This window comes from Astyanax mexicanus, chromosome 14, assembly GCF_023375975.1.
Source record: "Astyanax mexicanus isolate ESR-SI-001 chromosome 14, AstMex3_surface, whole genome shotgun sequence".
In the NCBI taxonomy this organism is placed as follows: Eukaryota; Metazoa; Chordata; class Actinopteri; order Characiformes; family Acestrorhamphidae; genus Astyanax; species Astyanax mexicanus.
Genome location: NC_064421.1, coordinates 42035205 through 42050210, shown reverse-complemented (window position 1 = coordinate 42050210; position 15006 = coordinate 42035205). Strand labels below are relative to the sequence as shown.

Below are 15006 nucleotides of genomic sequence, written 5' to 3'. Positions count from 1 at the left end.
GGAGTTCTCCTTTAAGTAACCCACATTGTGTATTATTGAGTAGGACAATATTTTGTAGCCACAAATAGGTGTGCTATTCATCTAAAAAAGTTTTTAAAAAATTTACTACACCAAAAGTCCATTTTACACTGGAGTTCTCCTTTAACAACTGAACTGGAACTTCCTAGACATCATCAAAATACAGCAAGGCCGACATATTTTTGGAACATTATCAGCAGCAATACTTTCTCAGACAGTGACAAAGCCAGGGGTTGTCGATATGCCAATTTATCAGTCAGGCATTAACCTGCATATTTCAACACGCCAAGATCAGACCATTCTCAGACAGAGTGGCTCCTTCTAATACTGCTAATACAAAGGAAAGAAGAGAAATGCGTTAAGACTTAATGCTGGACGCTTTAACGATGCTTCCTCTTTTGTGTACTTTTGTAAAAGAGAACACCATTGAATATTCGACCAGCCTCCACACACACAAACCAACCGGGTGGTGCAGTAACTGGTTTAGTGAGACACTAGACACACGTGGCCAGCAGACAGACGCACAATATTTGCTGCTAATGTTTTTTGTCAGAAGCGGACCCAGAAGCAGACCTGTGACACTCCCCATTCCACTCGAGTTCTCCACACCACATCCTGATGCTTCTGTAGGCCTGACTGCTCTACACTGTGTGAGACAGATCGGTATTTCAGTCAAGGATGAAGACATTAACCTGTGGAGGAACGAGTTCCATGTTTTAGAAGAATACCTATATAAAGTAAGAATTAACTAAATGTTTGGCAGCTGAATAAAAAAACACATTAATAATTTATACCAAACTATGACTAATTCACAGCCTTTAGCAGCACTGCCTACTGGAGCAGGGACAAATGGCATGTTTAAGTTCATTTTTAACCCTTGTGTGGTGTTCATATTTTTGTTACTCGTTTACTTTGTTACTTGTATTAAATTCAGCTAAATTAAGCAATTCTACATTAAAATGCTTTACACATGCTCGCTTCACCTAAATTGCAAGCAATATAAACAGCTTACATGGTTAAAATTTGCCCTTTATCTTTCTTATGTTACATTTCTTTCAAAAAGTGCTACTCTTTTTTTTATATGTTTTTTTAGTAAATTGTAAAAGAAAATTAATTAAGCTCAAGATATGAGTAAAAAAAATTGTTTAGTTTCAAATTTACAAATGAAGCAATGTTTATTAGGCCTTGGCCAAACATACTGTATGTAATATAAATGGTTGGGGGGGGGGTGTACAGTGTGTGTTTATCGAAAATGTGTTTTGATATATGTTTTTCACAAAAAATGAGCCAATGCCAATGAGTTTGAGTTAGAAAAACATTTTTTTAGTATCATTTGATGAAAAATGAAAACGGGTCCCACAGACCCGAACACCACACAAGGGTTAAACTGTATTTGTTTAAAATAAATCTGTATGAGTTTACAACCTCTTTGCAAACATGTCTGTTTTACTGCTGAAAAAAAAAACAAGCTGTACAGGGCTAGAATAACCAGATAGCAAAATAGAGAAACACAGATAGAATCAGTGTTTATTACAATCTGACAGGTAACATTTATACATAAGGTGCACCGGATTAAAAGAACGACACCAAAGATTTAAGGTGCGAAAAATAAGTTATTCTTCATTTTAAGCTTCACTTGTTTATCATCAATTCTTATAGCTTGTACAGTGTTCTTGCTGTGTACAAAGGGACATTTAATCATAATATTACTATATTTATAATTATTTGTGGGGAGCACCTTTTGCCTAACAGCATTGTGGTTGTAGAAGAGCTTGTTTTATTGGTTGTTAAAAGATCTAATTCAACCAACAACAAAAAAAACCTTCTTTCAATGCTCTTTACAATCAGAGCAGTAACATTTAGCTAGAAGAGCTAACTTAGCCTTAGCATGTTTGTTTACCAAATGTCTGGCTGACATTTTCTGTGTGAATTTGACTCACATGTGACTTGGGTAAGTAAATTTAAGATTAGAAACGTACTACTGAGGTAAATACATGACTAAAAGTGCACAACTGAGACAAAATATTGTCCACAGAAAAAAAAATTGCAGTAGGGGTGTGCCATATCGTATCGTTTGCGATAATATCGCCCAAATTTTTCAATACCGTATACGATATTATACCCTGAAATATCGTGCCACCCCTAATTATCACTAATTATCTCTACTACTGTACTACTTTTTTGCTGTTTTTAGCAAAAGAAAAATTCACACTATTCTCATTTCCCATTTCATATCTACTAGAGACAGATTATATCTGTCCAGTATCATTTATTTTACTGTAATCCTGGAAATATGGAGATACGTAGAGCGCATTATTAGTACCATGACATTCTGGATCTTTGACTTCTGTTACAAATTAATGTTACTGCTTATTTTTTTTAAAATCTCAGTTAGGGGTGTGCCATATCATACAGTATGCAAAAAGAAAATGTTATATTCATTTTGGTGCAGTGTTGTTTTTAAATATTTTTTTTTAATTCAGTATGTCGTCATATCACCAAGAGTATCATTATCGCGAAAATACCATTAAATATCGTGATATTATTTTAGGGCCATATCGCCCAGCCCTATATTGCAGTATATTTCACTATATTGAATTGTAACCCCTGTATGGTGATATGTATCGTACTGCCAAGTGCTTGCTAATGCACAACTTTAATTACATCAACTCTTTCTGTTGGAAAATGGAAAAAAAAAACTGAACAAAGAATGCATGCCATTTCATGCCACATGTTTTTTTCTTTGTGCATATGAATACAGGCATTGTTACTGAAGCCAGATCTCTCCAATGGAAATCATCAGTAGTGGTCTGGCAGTGTGAACACCATTTCATAACACGCCTTCTATAAAACGAACAGAACAGGCAATAAAATGCGGTTGTGTGAGCTGCTAATACATAACCCCAGATAGAAATCAGGAGTATGTGGATCCATATGCTTCTGATATCGTGTAATCTAGTAAAGCAAATAGACTCTTCAGATAGAGCTTCTCTAATCCATTCCTCAGCCGGCTGGAGACCTCAGCGTTCAACAGCAGATCCAGCAGTCTTGATTCTGCCGCTGGGTATCAGGATAAGACAGTAAGCTGCAGGTTCTGACAGGCTGCAAATTCACACACTACAAAGAGCTGAACTGATCAGTCTCCATAGATCGACCTCACAGGGTTACACACTCACGACCCCCAGAATAAGGGGCTTAGAAAACTTACAACAGAGGCAAAAAACTGATCTGACCATTTAATAAGAATTGTAGAAAATTTGTTTGTGTTTTTTCTCGCTTATATAATTTATCTAGACATCACAAAAGTGCTTTTCTGAGCATTTTAGCAGATTTTATCCCACTTTGGGATAACTGCCTCTCTTTCTCACACAGCTCCTTCTCTCCCTCACAGCTCCCTCTCTCTCACTGCCTCTCTTTCTCACACAGCTCCCTCTCACACAGCTCCTTCTCTCTCTCACAGCTCCCTCTCTCTCACTGCCTCTCTCTCTCTCTCTCTCTCTCTCTCTCACACACAGCTCCCTCTCACAGCTTCCTCTCTCTAACTGCCTTTCTCTCTCTCACAGCTCCCTCTCTCTCTCTCTCACAGCTCCCTCTCTCTCTCTCTCACAGCTCCCTCTCTCTCACTGCCTCTCTCAAACTGCCTCTCTTTCTCACACAGCTCCTTCTCTCTCACACAGCTCCCTCTCTCTCTCTCTCTCTCTCACAGCTCCCTCTCTCCCTCTCTCTCTCTCTCTCTCTCTCTCTCACAGCTCCCTCTCTCTCACTGCCTCTCTCAAACTGCCTCTCTCTCTCACACAGCTCCCTCTCACAGCTTCCTCTCTCTCACTGCCTTTCTCTCTCTCACAGCTCCCTCTCACAGCTTCCTCTCTCTAACTGCCTTTCTCTCTCACACAGCTCCTTCTCTCTCTCACAGCTCCCTCTCTCTCACTGCCTCTCTCTCTCTCTCTCTCTCTCTCTCTCTCTCTCTCTCTCACACAGCTCCCTCTCACAGCTTCCTCTCTCTCACTGCCTTTCTCTCTCTCACAGCTCCCTCTCACAGCTTCCTCTCTCTAACTGCCTTTCTCTCTCTCACAGCTCCTTCTCTCTCTCACTGCCTCTCTCTCTCTCTCTCTCTCTCTCTCTCTCTCTCTCTCTCTCTCTCACACAGCTCCCTCTCACAGCTTCCTCTCTCTAACTGCCTTTCTCTCTCACACAGCTCCTTCTCTCTCTCACTGCCTCTCTCAAACTGCCTCTCTCTCACACACAGCTCCCTCTTTCACAGCTCCTTCTCTCACTGCCTCTCTCACAGCTCCCTCTCTCACACAGCTCCCTCTCTCTCACAGCTCCCTCTCTCTCACAGCTCCCTCTCTCACACAGCTCCCTCTCTCACACAGCTCCCTCTCTCACACAGCTCCCTCTCTCACAGCTCCTTCTCTCAAAGTTCCTTTCGCACTGTCTCAGTCTTTCTATGGCCAGTGAGAGCTGTGCTATAGTAAAGCTGGCTGTGCTTCTGTGATCAGCTCTGCACCTGTCTGTGATTATGGGAAAATCGCTACTCAGCCGGAATTACAGGGTGAATTCAGGCCCTCCACCTTCCTCCCACCACACACTGCTATAATTTAAATAATGTCCCATTATTTATAATTATTTATTTGCATGTCACCCAAAAAGTCAAAACTGCTTGAATGTTAAAGAATCTCGGCCAACCGACGGATCTCCGACTGATGATTCCACTCATCGAACTTCAGAGGGGAAATAAATAAAATAAAATAATTCCAAATATTTCAAACTTTACTGGAGAAGAAAAAACATTCCTTACTTCCAAGGCAAGTCATGGTACGATTTTATTCCATGTCACCTTAAAGTCTATAAACATTTAATTTAGTAGAGTTTAATTTCTTCACCTTTCAAAAATAATCGCTAAAGTAATTTTTTTTTTTTTTTTTGCCTAAATCATCCCTTCATGATAACCAGACCAAATATATACAGTGTAACACGAACCTCTTCTCGAATTCTGGTCCAGATTTGCCAGAGAACACCTACCTAAGTTGCATTTCCACTGCAGGGCTAAACAATTCTAAGCACAGTGGGTAACCGTTTTGGTGGCTGTTCCACACAGACATGACTCAGCAAGATTAGCGAACTGTACTTGGGGCCACAGAACCGTTCAGTGGGAGGGCTTAAAAACTGAAGGATCTGCCGTATTGGCTAGCTGAGCTGAGCTGAGCAATCACTGTAGAGAAGTGAACTTGGAAAGTGCTAACGCTGCATTAGAAACAATAAAAGAGCCCAGTTACCAGCATGCTAATACGGTGATTGTGATGTTGGATAATTCTTGTAGTAAAACACGGGTTTCCATTTTACATATAAAAAATTGTAACCAGGCTAAGGGTTCTGGACCACAGAACAATACTGCATGGCCCGAGTAACGATTTGGTCCTGCAGTGGTAAAGCAGCTCTCGACAAAGACCATGGGTTCTGAAAGAGACAAGTAAACCACGGTCCGGACCAAAAAAGGTGGGGTCAGTCTGGATCTGCTGAACCATGGCCCAGTTCTTTTGCAGTGTGAAAGCACTTTCTAGATGGGTCAGACTTGCGGACCAATAACAGTAAATTGAGTCAGTTTTTAAACAAACCAGACAAAAAAATGGTGTTGTACCAAAATCTGACCACCCTTGGCCTCCTGTAACAGTAGATTAACCTAAATATTCCTTAATCATTCATTAAACAGTCTGTTTTAATTCCTTAATCATTCACCTGGCAAAGCAACTCATCAAACGTATAGCTAATATTCCACAAACCTGCAATAATGTAAACGATGTAAGATAATGTAAAATAATATGAAGTATAGAGACACTTCACCCACAGAGCTGATGCCGACAGGTTGTAGTAAAGTTCATTAGTCTGCTCACTAAACTGCAGTGTGAAAGCTAACCAGAACAAATATACACAACTGACAAAAAAGCTCCATTCGGACAGGATTAGTTTCTCAGGGGGTCCTGAGGTAATTTTCTCTTGTATGGGGGGGTCCTCTGTAATTTTATTCCCGCCTTGAATGACCATGTATGTGTTTTTCTCAGATGTCCTCTGAGAAAATTACTGTCAGAATTACCTACTGTTTTTCGCTGAACTTCGTGGTCGTACGGTAATTTTAGTCCTGTCCGGATCCACATCTCTGAGTTTTGACTCCTCACGTTTAACAAAATAGCTATTTGTAATAGCGCACCTAATAACACTTTGGGCACGTGTTTCCATGGAGATCCACGTAAAAACACAACAGCGAGTGGAAATGGAGGAGCTACTGAACACGATGTCATGTGACCGAGAAAGCCAAAAACTCACTGGACGTCCTGTTTTTTCAATTGCAGTCTGGATGCAAGAGTTTTATCACTGAGTAAAAGTGACGTCCCCCTGAGAAACTAATACCCCGTTCAAGCAGGGCTCAAGAGACAAATCTTATTGCGGACTCTGGTCCGGACTTTCAGGTGTGAAAAAGTTCATAGCTATAAAAGTGCTGATTTTACCAAAGAGCATGACGTAATTTACCACCATAACACAGCATCGTATTACCCCTATACACTACTTTCCCTCATCTGACACACCCGATCTGGCTCACTGGTCGCTTCAGGTGCAAGAAGGCCCAGATTGTGTTCAGTCAGGTGTGCGCCGCCACACTGACCGAGTAAATCTGACAGGAGTCATTTCAGGCAGTTTGGCAGGCGACCTTATGAGTTTAATCACGATAATGATCACCTAAAGCAAAGTATTCCTGTCAGGTTTCAAATGAAGGTGTTGAGGGCAATTAAACAAATTGCCCTTTGTGACTGTAGGCCCACACAGACTGCTTCACCCAGTGAACTTTGTTAAAGTATTTTTTTTCTGTTTCTAAGTTGAGTACTGGAACTAGAACATTACTCAAGTAGGTCTATTTACTGTGTACCAACTCTGCCTCTTCACAACTTTACAACTGATGCTCTCAAACACATTAAGAGGCAAGAAATTTAGGTAATTACCTCTTTACAAGTTCAGTACAGCTGTTAACTGAAAGCCTGAATTCCAAGTGAATCTACCTTATAAAGCTGATTGAGAAAATCCAGCCAAGATGTGCAAAAGTGTCATCTAAACAAGAGGTGCTACTTTGAAGAATACAAATTATAAAACATATTCAGGTTTGTTTAATACTTTTTGTTTACTAAATAATTCCCAATGTTTTATTCATATTTTGGATGGCAGTCCAAACATTTGACTGGTACTATAAAGATCTGGAAAAAATAAGAGACCACTTAAAAATTATGAGTTTCTTTGATTTTACCAAATTGAAAACCTCTGGAATATAATCAAGAGAAAATTGGATGATTACAAGCCATCAAACCAAGCTGAACTGCTTGAATTTTTCCACCAGGAGTAAAGGCATAAAGTTATCCAAAAGCAGTGTGTAAGACTGGTGGAGGAGAACATGCCAAGATGCATGAAAACTGTGATTATAAACCAGGGTTATTCCACTTCAATCTTAATGAATATGAACTTGTTTTCTTTGCATTATTTAAGGTTCTGAAAGCTCTGCATCTTTTTTGTTAGTTCAGCTATTTCTTATTTTATGCAAATAAATGCTCTAAATGACAGTATTTGTATTTGGAATTTGGGAGAAATGTTGTCTGTAGTTTATAGAATAAAACAACAACGTTCATTTTCCTCAAACTTATTCCTATAAATAGTAAAATCTGACAAATTGATTGTTTTTAAGTGATCTCTTATTTTATCCAGAGCTGTATCTAGTATATCAAGCCAAAACCAGCTACCTAACTTACTTGTTTAAATAGACGCCAGAAAGCAATTGCTGCACCATTCAAGGTGGAAGAGAGACTTAAAATTAAACCCCCAAACTCGAATAAGTTAAGATTAAAAACTCTTCACTTACATTTGACTCGAAATAGTGTCGAACTCGTCCGTGTTGCTGAAGAACAGCGGGTCTCTGACTTCTCTGGGGGATTTCTTCTTGCTCCTCCATGTCCCGAACCGTCGCTTCTTCTTGTCCGCGGGGCTCGCAGGCAGCCCGTCCGGGCTGAGGGGCTCCGGGCTCGGCGTGCCGTCGCGCAGGTCCCGGTCTCGGCTCTCCTTCTCCTGGGACTTCGACTTCGTGAAGAGATTCCTCAGTTTGGACGCTTTAGACACGCTCATTTTTACAGATACAGACTCAGCGCTGCTGGAAGAAAGTTTGAGCGCCTTACGAAGCTACAGCTTGAAGTGTGCGTGTGTGTGTGTGTGTGTGTGTGTGTGTGTGAGAGAGAGAGTGTAATGTACAGGTAAGCGCTCTTCAGTGAGTGTGAGTGATGCTGTAGCTCACAGTCATGCTGAGGAGGGAACTTCCACTCACTTTATTACACTAGAGGACTGTTTTGTTGGATTTCTACATTCAGATGCTGATATTTTCACTTCTTTTCAGTTTTTCTGTGATTATAAAAATTATTTTAGCTTTTTGTTGTTTTAAATTCCATTTTCCATGTTTAACATGTTTATTATTGGAGTTCTGCAGGTAAAACCTGTAAGTATTTTATATTTAGACCAAGATAATGTAAAATAAATATGAATACTAAAATTTGAAAAGTAATACTGCTTACATACAACTGATAAAATTTGAATAAACACAGTCACGTTGGCAGAGTGAAAATTGCCACCACTCTAGCGCCACTTTGTGGCCAAATTGGTGTAAGAAAACATTGCAAGTTCATTTCAGCTCATTTCCTCTATGCATTTAATCATAGTTAAGTTAAGTTTCTGAATCAGTTTATCGGATTTAGCTATTTATAGGTATATGTTTAAGTAAAATTAACACTTATTTTATTCTATAAACTACAGACATTTCTTCCAAACAAAACTAGTTTATAAACAAGTTTATATTATAAAGTTTTAAGTTTTGAGTTCAGAAATTAATAATTGGTGGAATAACCCTGGTTTTTAATCACATGCATCACATTTTCATGCATCTTGGCATGTTCTCCTCCACCAGTCTTACACACTGCTTTTGGATAACTTTATGCTGCTTTACTCCTGGTTCAAGCAGTTCAGTTTGGTTCGATGGTTGTGATCATCCATCTTCCTTTTGATTATATTTCAGAGATTTTCAATTAGGTAAAATCAAAGAAAACTAATACTTTTGTACTTACTTTGGTCTGTTATTTTTTTTTCAGAGCTGTATATCATACCACAATTTGGGAACTTTTTTCAGACCATTTTGTTTATTATTAATTTGATAAGTAGCTAATCATTTGAATCACCTGAATTTATTCTGATGGTCCTAACAAAAGTGAATTTTTAGTTTTACTGAGCTTACAACAAGGATGTAAGAAAGGTAAAACTAATACACTTTTTAAAGCACCAAGTTTGTTCCAAGCCATATTAAATTCAATTTTATAAAATGTGTAAAAAACGCTATTCATACCACTTTAAAGGTTGGTTGTACTTGTATATTTAAATGCTTTTATTTATACTTACTTTTTGGATTTTTTTTTTTTTATGTTGAGATTTTTTCTAATTTATTGCTCCACATTTATCTGTTATGGTATGAAAACATAATGGTATTTTTAAAATCAATTGCAATGCAAAAAGCAATTGTAATGCAGTCCAGAACCTGGCAACTGGTTATATTTAGACCAAAATGATTCAATAAAGTAAAGATTTTAGACTAAAACTTTATTTATATATTAGCCTGTACTGTACTGAACTGTATTTAAACAGCTAACAAAGGTATATCACAGCTTATTATAGGTAAAAGTGTGGGGAAAACACTAAACAAAACTATCAAATGCTTAAATAAATTTATCTCCAGTGTCACTGTTATAGTGGAGGTAATTTTTACTCTACCAACATATCACCACCTTGTGAACGATGAAGTGTATAACAGCTTAGCTAGGCACCAAGTTAATTTCAGCCCCATTAAATAACATTATATAAGTTTGTATTTGTTTCTACATATAATTTATATTATATAAGTTTGTTTTTTCTCGTTTAATTATTTTTTGTGTTGTTCTGGACATTATTTGTATTTGCACTTTTACCCCAACTCAACGTGTGGTGATTTAAATAGATACGAGTATTTGAACAGCTGGTTACTTCACATCACAAGTTCAAGATAGACCAATGAGAGACACTGAAATAAAAAAGAAACTGAGTAAAAATCACCACTATAGCACCACCTTGTGGACAAAACAGAGCAGAACATCTTTAGTAGGCCCAACTTCATCTGATCCAGATCCTGTTTGTAAACTTGTACAGAAGCAAACAAATGACTTATCTTAGGCCAACATTCAGATAATCTCCTCTAACCAGTTACAGACATCCTGAGATAATATTTAAAAGGCTGGACATGTTTATGTAAAAGTTAATCACAAGGCAAATAAAGTCCACATACATGAGTCATAGCTGCCAGCAGTTTATTGATGAGAGCAGGATGGCATATGGCAAACATGCAGCGTTTACATGATCAGTGTGTACCCTGTGCTTTAGGCAAACTCAGGCTGATGGAGGCTACAAAAAGAAACAAAAAAAGGCACAAAACTTCAGAACATTCATTATCTCAGACATCAGTGGAAGAAGGGAACACATCTCTTCCTCCAAATGGGAACACGTTAAACTGAACGAAACCACAATACAACACCATATAACACTGATCCTCAGAAGGCACCTGATTTAGTTCAGAGGACCAGGATTCACGACGGATACAAGCAAACGAATCGTTTGTCTAAGTGTGCTGAATATGTCATATTCCACTCCTTCATATGTACTGTAACTGCAGGTTAGTTTAGCCAGGCATCTTATCAGTGGTTCTCTTTATCTTGGACTTTGATAAACCAAAAACTCTTTGCATACTGGATTTTGTGATGTTACCAAAATCTTCTCCACAGTTATGTAACAGGAGATTTCTCAAAAGTCAGATTTCTTAGTTAGAGGACATTGTTCAAAAGGGGTACTGGAAAATACTGATATATTAAACTCTAAATCACTATATTTTGTTGTGATGATTGAATCACAGTTATATAATGCCTTTCTCGACATCAAGGGACGCATTACAATCACATTCCACACTCAACTAACCAACACACATCAGCACTTAACTACAAATGCAGACCTGAAAGCAGCAGCCAATCACATACAGCATACTCTTAACTGGAAATGACTGTCCACCTGGAGAACTGTATAAGAGACTAAGCCATTGACAGAGCCAGGACAGAGTGCTAATCCATATCTGGGCATACAGTCATATATGCGAACACCCATACAAATACACATATGCTCAAGTGTGTCCATTTTTTCTGGGCAATTTTTGAACATCCAATTTATCTGATCATCTTGTTTCTTTTTGGACTGTGGGATAAAAGCAGTTACTGGGGGAAATCTCCACAAACACGTGGAGATAATGCAAAGTCCTTCCACATCAACAGAGACTTGAACCCACTGGAAGAAGAACATTGTATCTACTAAACCACTGTACTGTTTTGCAATACAGTACTAATTTTCAAATATACAGTACAGACTTCTAATTTTTAACCTTTATTGTAATTAAGCAGTAAACTGTTGCTGCATTCAAGTGGTGAAGGAACTGGGAAATACCATTTGTACCACTTCACTGACTGTACAATTTATGGAGTGGATTTTGTGTATCGAGATGTGATGAATACCACAATCTTGTACCTTATCTGCATGTGTTCAAACTAAGCTTTTTTTTTTTTTTATCAAATGTTCAGGTCATTACACTCAAACACTTATTTGTGTTAAGTGGGCTGATCTACTGACAAAGTGCCTGGACACAGTACAGAGTAAAGTCATAATTACTTAGTAGTTAACCATCTGGGATGGACAAACCTCTGTTGAGCTCACAAAAGCAGCATATGTTCAGAAAATAAAACCAAAAACTGTAAAATCTGTTTTTTTTACTGTTTCTCAGTAATATAGACAGTGTACTGCTGACCAGAGAACACAGATCAGACATCATCTTACTACATGAGAAATCCCCTTGACCTTCACTGTGGGAACTTATCTGAATACAGCAGCAGCTTCAGCTCAACATAAACCTGCATCGTTCTTCAATCAGTAAGAAAGCAGGTTGGTAAGTTTAGCTGATGCTGTGTAGAGTTGGCATAAGCACTTGCAGCCATTGCCTCCAGCTCTGCCTCTTGCTTTCTAACCTACCCTGGAGTGGAACAAGAACAGAAAGAACTTCTTATACTTCTTGCAGCACTTTTAGACAAGCCTTCATTTATTTAAAGAAGTTTATTCTTTATTTTAGATTGCAGCACCCTGCTATATCCACCAAAGTAAATGTTCAATATAAATTCTAAATTATATTTTCTTCTTCTTTTATTTTTTCCTTTTACCGTTGACTTTAAATGAAAGGCTAAATGAGACATCGCATTTTACACCCATAAGAAAATGAGGCCTGAGGTGAGGTGTCATCTAGTATTAAAATTCGCACCTAGGAAAAGCCCTCACTCTGCTACATTCACATCCACGGATGTACAAAATGCACACGTCAGTCTCTGAAAGCTTGAAAAGAAAAAGTCACATAAATCAGCTAACAAGTGTGTCTTAAAACAGCCTTAAAATGATTCCAAACAAAAACTGTTCTCTTTTTTTTTTGACATGTTTATCTAAATTAAAAAAGTATTTTCTTTTAACTGATACACATTCACCTATTAGGATTTTTGGTAGAAAAATCTAATTATCACAATTAATCACTGGCTCCAGAGAGTCAATCAGCTCAGACATGTATGATATCTGAGGTCTTCTGTTTTTTAGTTTATATCAAGAGATGCTTGGCTAACGTTTTTAACAAAGACTGGGTTTAACTGTTACTAATCTCAAACACTAATTTGTTTCAACAAGAGCAAGTAAAATAATGTAAATACACAAGTTTCTTGCTTTTTGTAAGAACGTTTCAGTTAATATTTTCTAATGTGGAGTCAGTGAACAATCGTGTTCATTTAATTTTTCGTCAAACTATTTGCTGATTCCCGGGTCTCTTCTCTTTACCTTTAACTAATTAGCTGTAAAGTTTCATGCAAATTACCATTACTGTCCTAAAACATGGGCATCAGATTTTCAGAATCAGTCATAACTACCAGTTCACCTTAATTCCTGTACTTCTATTAATAAGAAATTAAATGCTGGCCCCATTTTGAGTGGGATTAAAGCATATCTGTATACACTTGCTATCAACAGTTCTATTAAGGTAGGAATTAAACTGTATATTAAAAAAAAAAAATCCACTTCAGATTCTACAATACCCCACAAAGTATATTCCCTTCATAATCTGACCCTTCATGGGCACAATACATTTTCTGCATGGTTAATTAGTCACTCTAAGCACTGACTCACTGCCAGACCACCTGAGCATCCTCTTCAACCGTGTCCTTTTTTGATTAGCTTACATCAGGCCTTAGCAAGCTTACTGAATAACATGCCAAGTGGGCGGAGTTTAAATAAAAAGGTTAGCAAGAAGGCCACTGCTCCAATAGCAAGCCAAAATCGCCTTTTTTAAAATGTTTAACTTCACGTGCTGTCGGAGTCTGATAAAGTTAGCAGTCAGTGCTCGATGAAGCGCTCTCAAGAAATAAACACTGGAGCTTCCAACACTGTTCAAATACGCTCGATCAGAAAACAGAACAAAACAAAAATAAAACAAAACAACAGCTCTGAAATGCTCACTCTGCAAGCCTGTAAAAGACACTTGCAATATCACAAATCTTTGTGAGAAGAAACAGCTGGTGGCGTTGCTTCTCCGCTGCTACGCTGGGTTGGGGGAGAGGAGCGAGAGTTGTGTGTGTGTGTGTGTGTGTGTGTGTGTGAGAATGTTTGAACAATCCTGGCTAAAACCAACAAAGCTCAGACATGCTCACAACCCCATACGTTTCCAGTACGTGGCATTTCCTGCATTTACGCTTAAATGTCTCTTGGAACAAAAATAAAAAAATAAAAATAACTGTAAAGAAAGAAATGCATGAGATACAGAAGTTCGTCAAGAACCGTTTTGGATTACACTGACAATAAATGCAGTATCTTAAAGAAGTGTATAGATATATAGGGGCTAGAGGAGAAAAATAATCATGCAGTGGGGTTTACTCTAGAGAGATAAAAAAGAAGAAGAAGAGAAGGAAAAAAGAAGTCCATAGTTATTTTTCTCTCTTGTGTGAAACAAACAAAAGAAGAATTCAGTCCCAGTGAGGGAATTTGGGGATGGCTGGAATTTCTTTGCAAGGCATTATTTGACCAGCCTCTTGGCAACATCGGCATACGCGATCTCGATCTCCTTGTCACTGGGGCAGGTGTTGGTGAACTCCTCTCGTGTGTATGCGTTGTTCAGGTAGCCCCAGATACCGAGCATGTCTTTAGGGATCTCGAAGCCTCGGTACTTCTTAGCCACCACCTGTCAGAAAGCAGGAAATAGAGGGGGATTTTAGTGAGAAATAGAATTCTTGTCTCCACAAAGATGGCCTAGGCTACAAGAAGAAAAGAGACATCTGTTGCCTCCTTGCCAGGTAAATAAAAAGCCTACATGACCAACTAGTGCACTGAAATAGCAGCTGTTTCTAGATCATCTGTCAAACCAGAATTAACTACAAAGAAGTACAGGAATTAAGATGAACTGATAGGTATGACTGATTCTGAAAATCTGATGCCCATGGCTTAGGACATTAATGGTAATTTGCATGACTTCCCATTGGTAAAGAAATTAGTTAATTAGCTAATTAGTTAAAGGTAAAGAGAAGAGACTTGGGAATCAGCAAAAAGTTTGATGAAAAATTAAATGAACATGATTGTTCACTGACTCCACATTAGAAAATATTAACTGAAACGTTCTTACAAAAAGCAAGAAACTTGTATATTTACCCAGTCTTTGTTAACAACGTTAGCCAAGCATCTCTTGATATAAACTAAAAAACAGAAGCCCTCATATATCAAACATGTCTGAGCTGATTGACTCTCTGGAGCCAGTGATTTATTGTGATAAAAAAA

General features: G+C 38.2%; 2 protein-coding genes across 2 annotated transcripts in view; both read right to left on the bottom strand.

Moving 5' to 3' along the window:
• The window catches only part of crybg1a (crystallin beta-gamma domain containing 1a), a 110019-nt gene extending 101744 nt beyond the window's left edge, over positions 1–8275 (bottom strand). The window contains exon 1 of the mRNA XM_022672652.2: positions 7916–8275. Coding sequence (XP_022528373.2) covers positions 7916–8175 — 260 coding nt within the window. The 5' untranslated portion in view covers positions 8176–8275. The remainder of the gene's footprint in view (positions 1–7915) is intronic.
• A 2135-nt stretch (positions 8276–10410) lies between these two features.
• The window catches only part of clic4 (chloride intracellular channel 4), a 37543-nt gene continuing 32947 nt past the window's right edge, over positions 10411–15006 (bottom strand). The window contains exon 6 of the mRNA XM_022672655.2: positions 10411–14416. Coding sequence (XP_022528376.1) covers positions 14252–14416 — 165 coding nt within the window. The 3' untranslated portion in view covers positions 10411–14251. The remainder of the gene's footprint in view (positions 14417–15006) is intronic.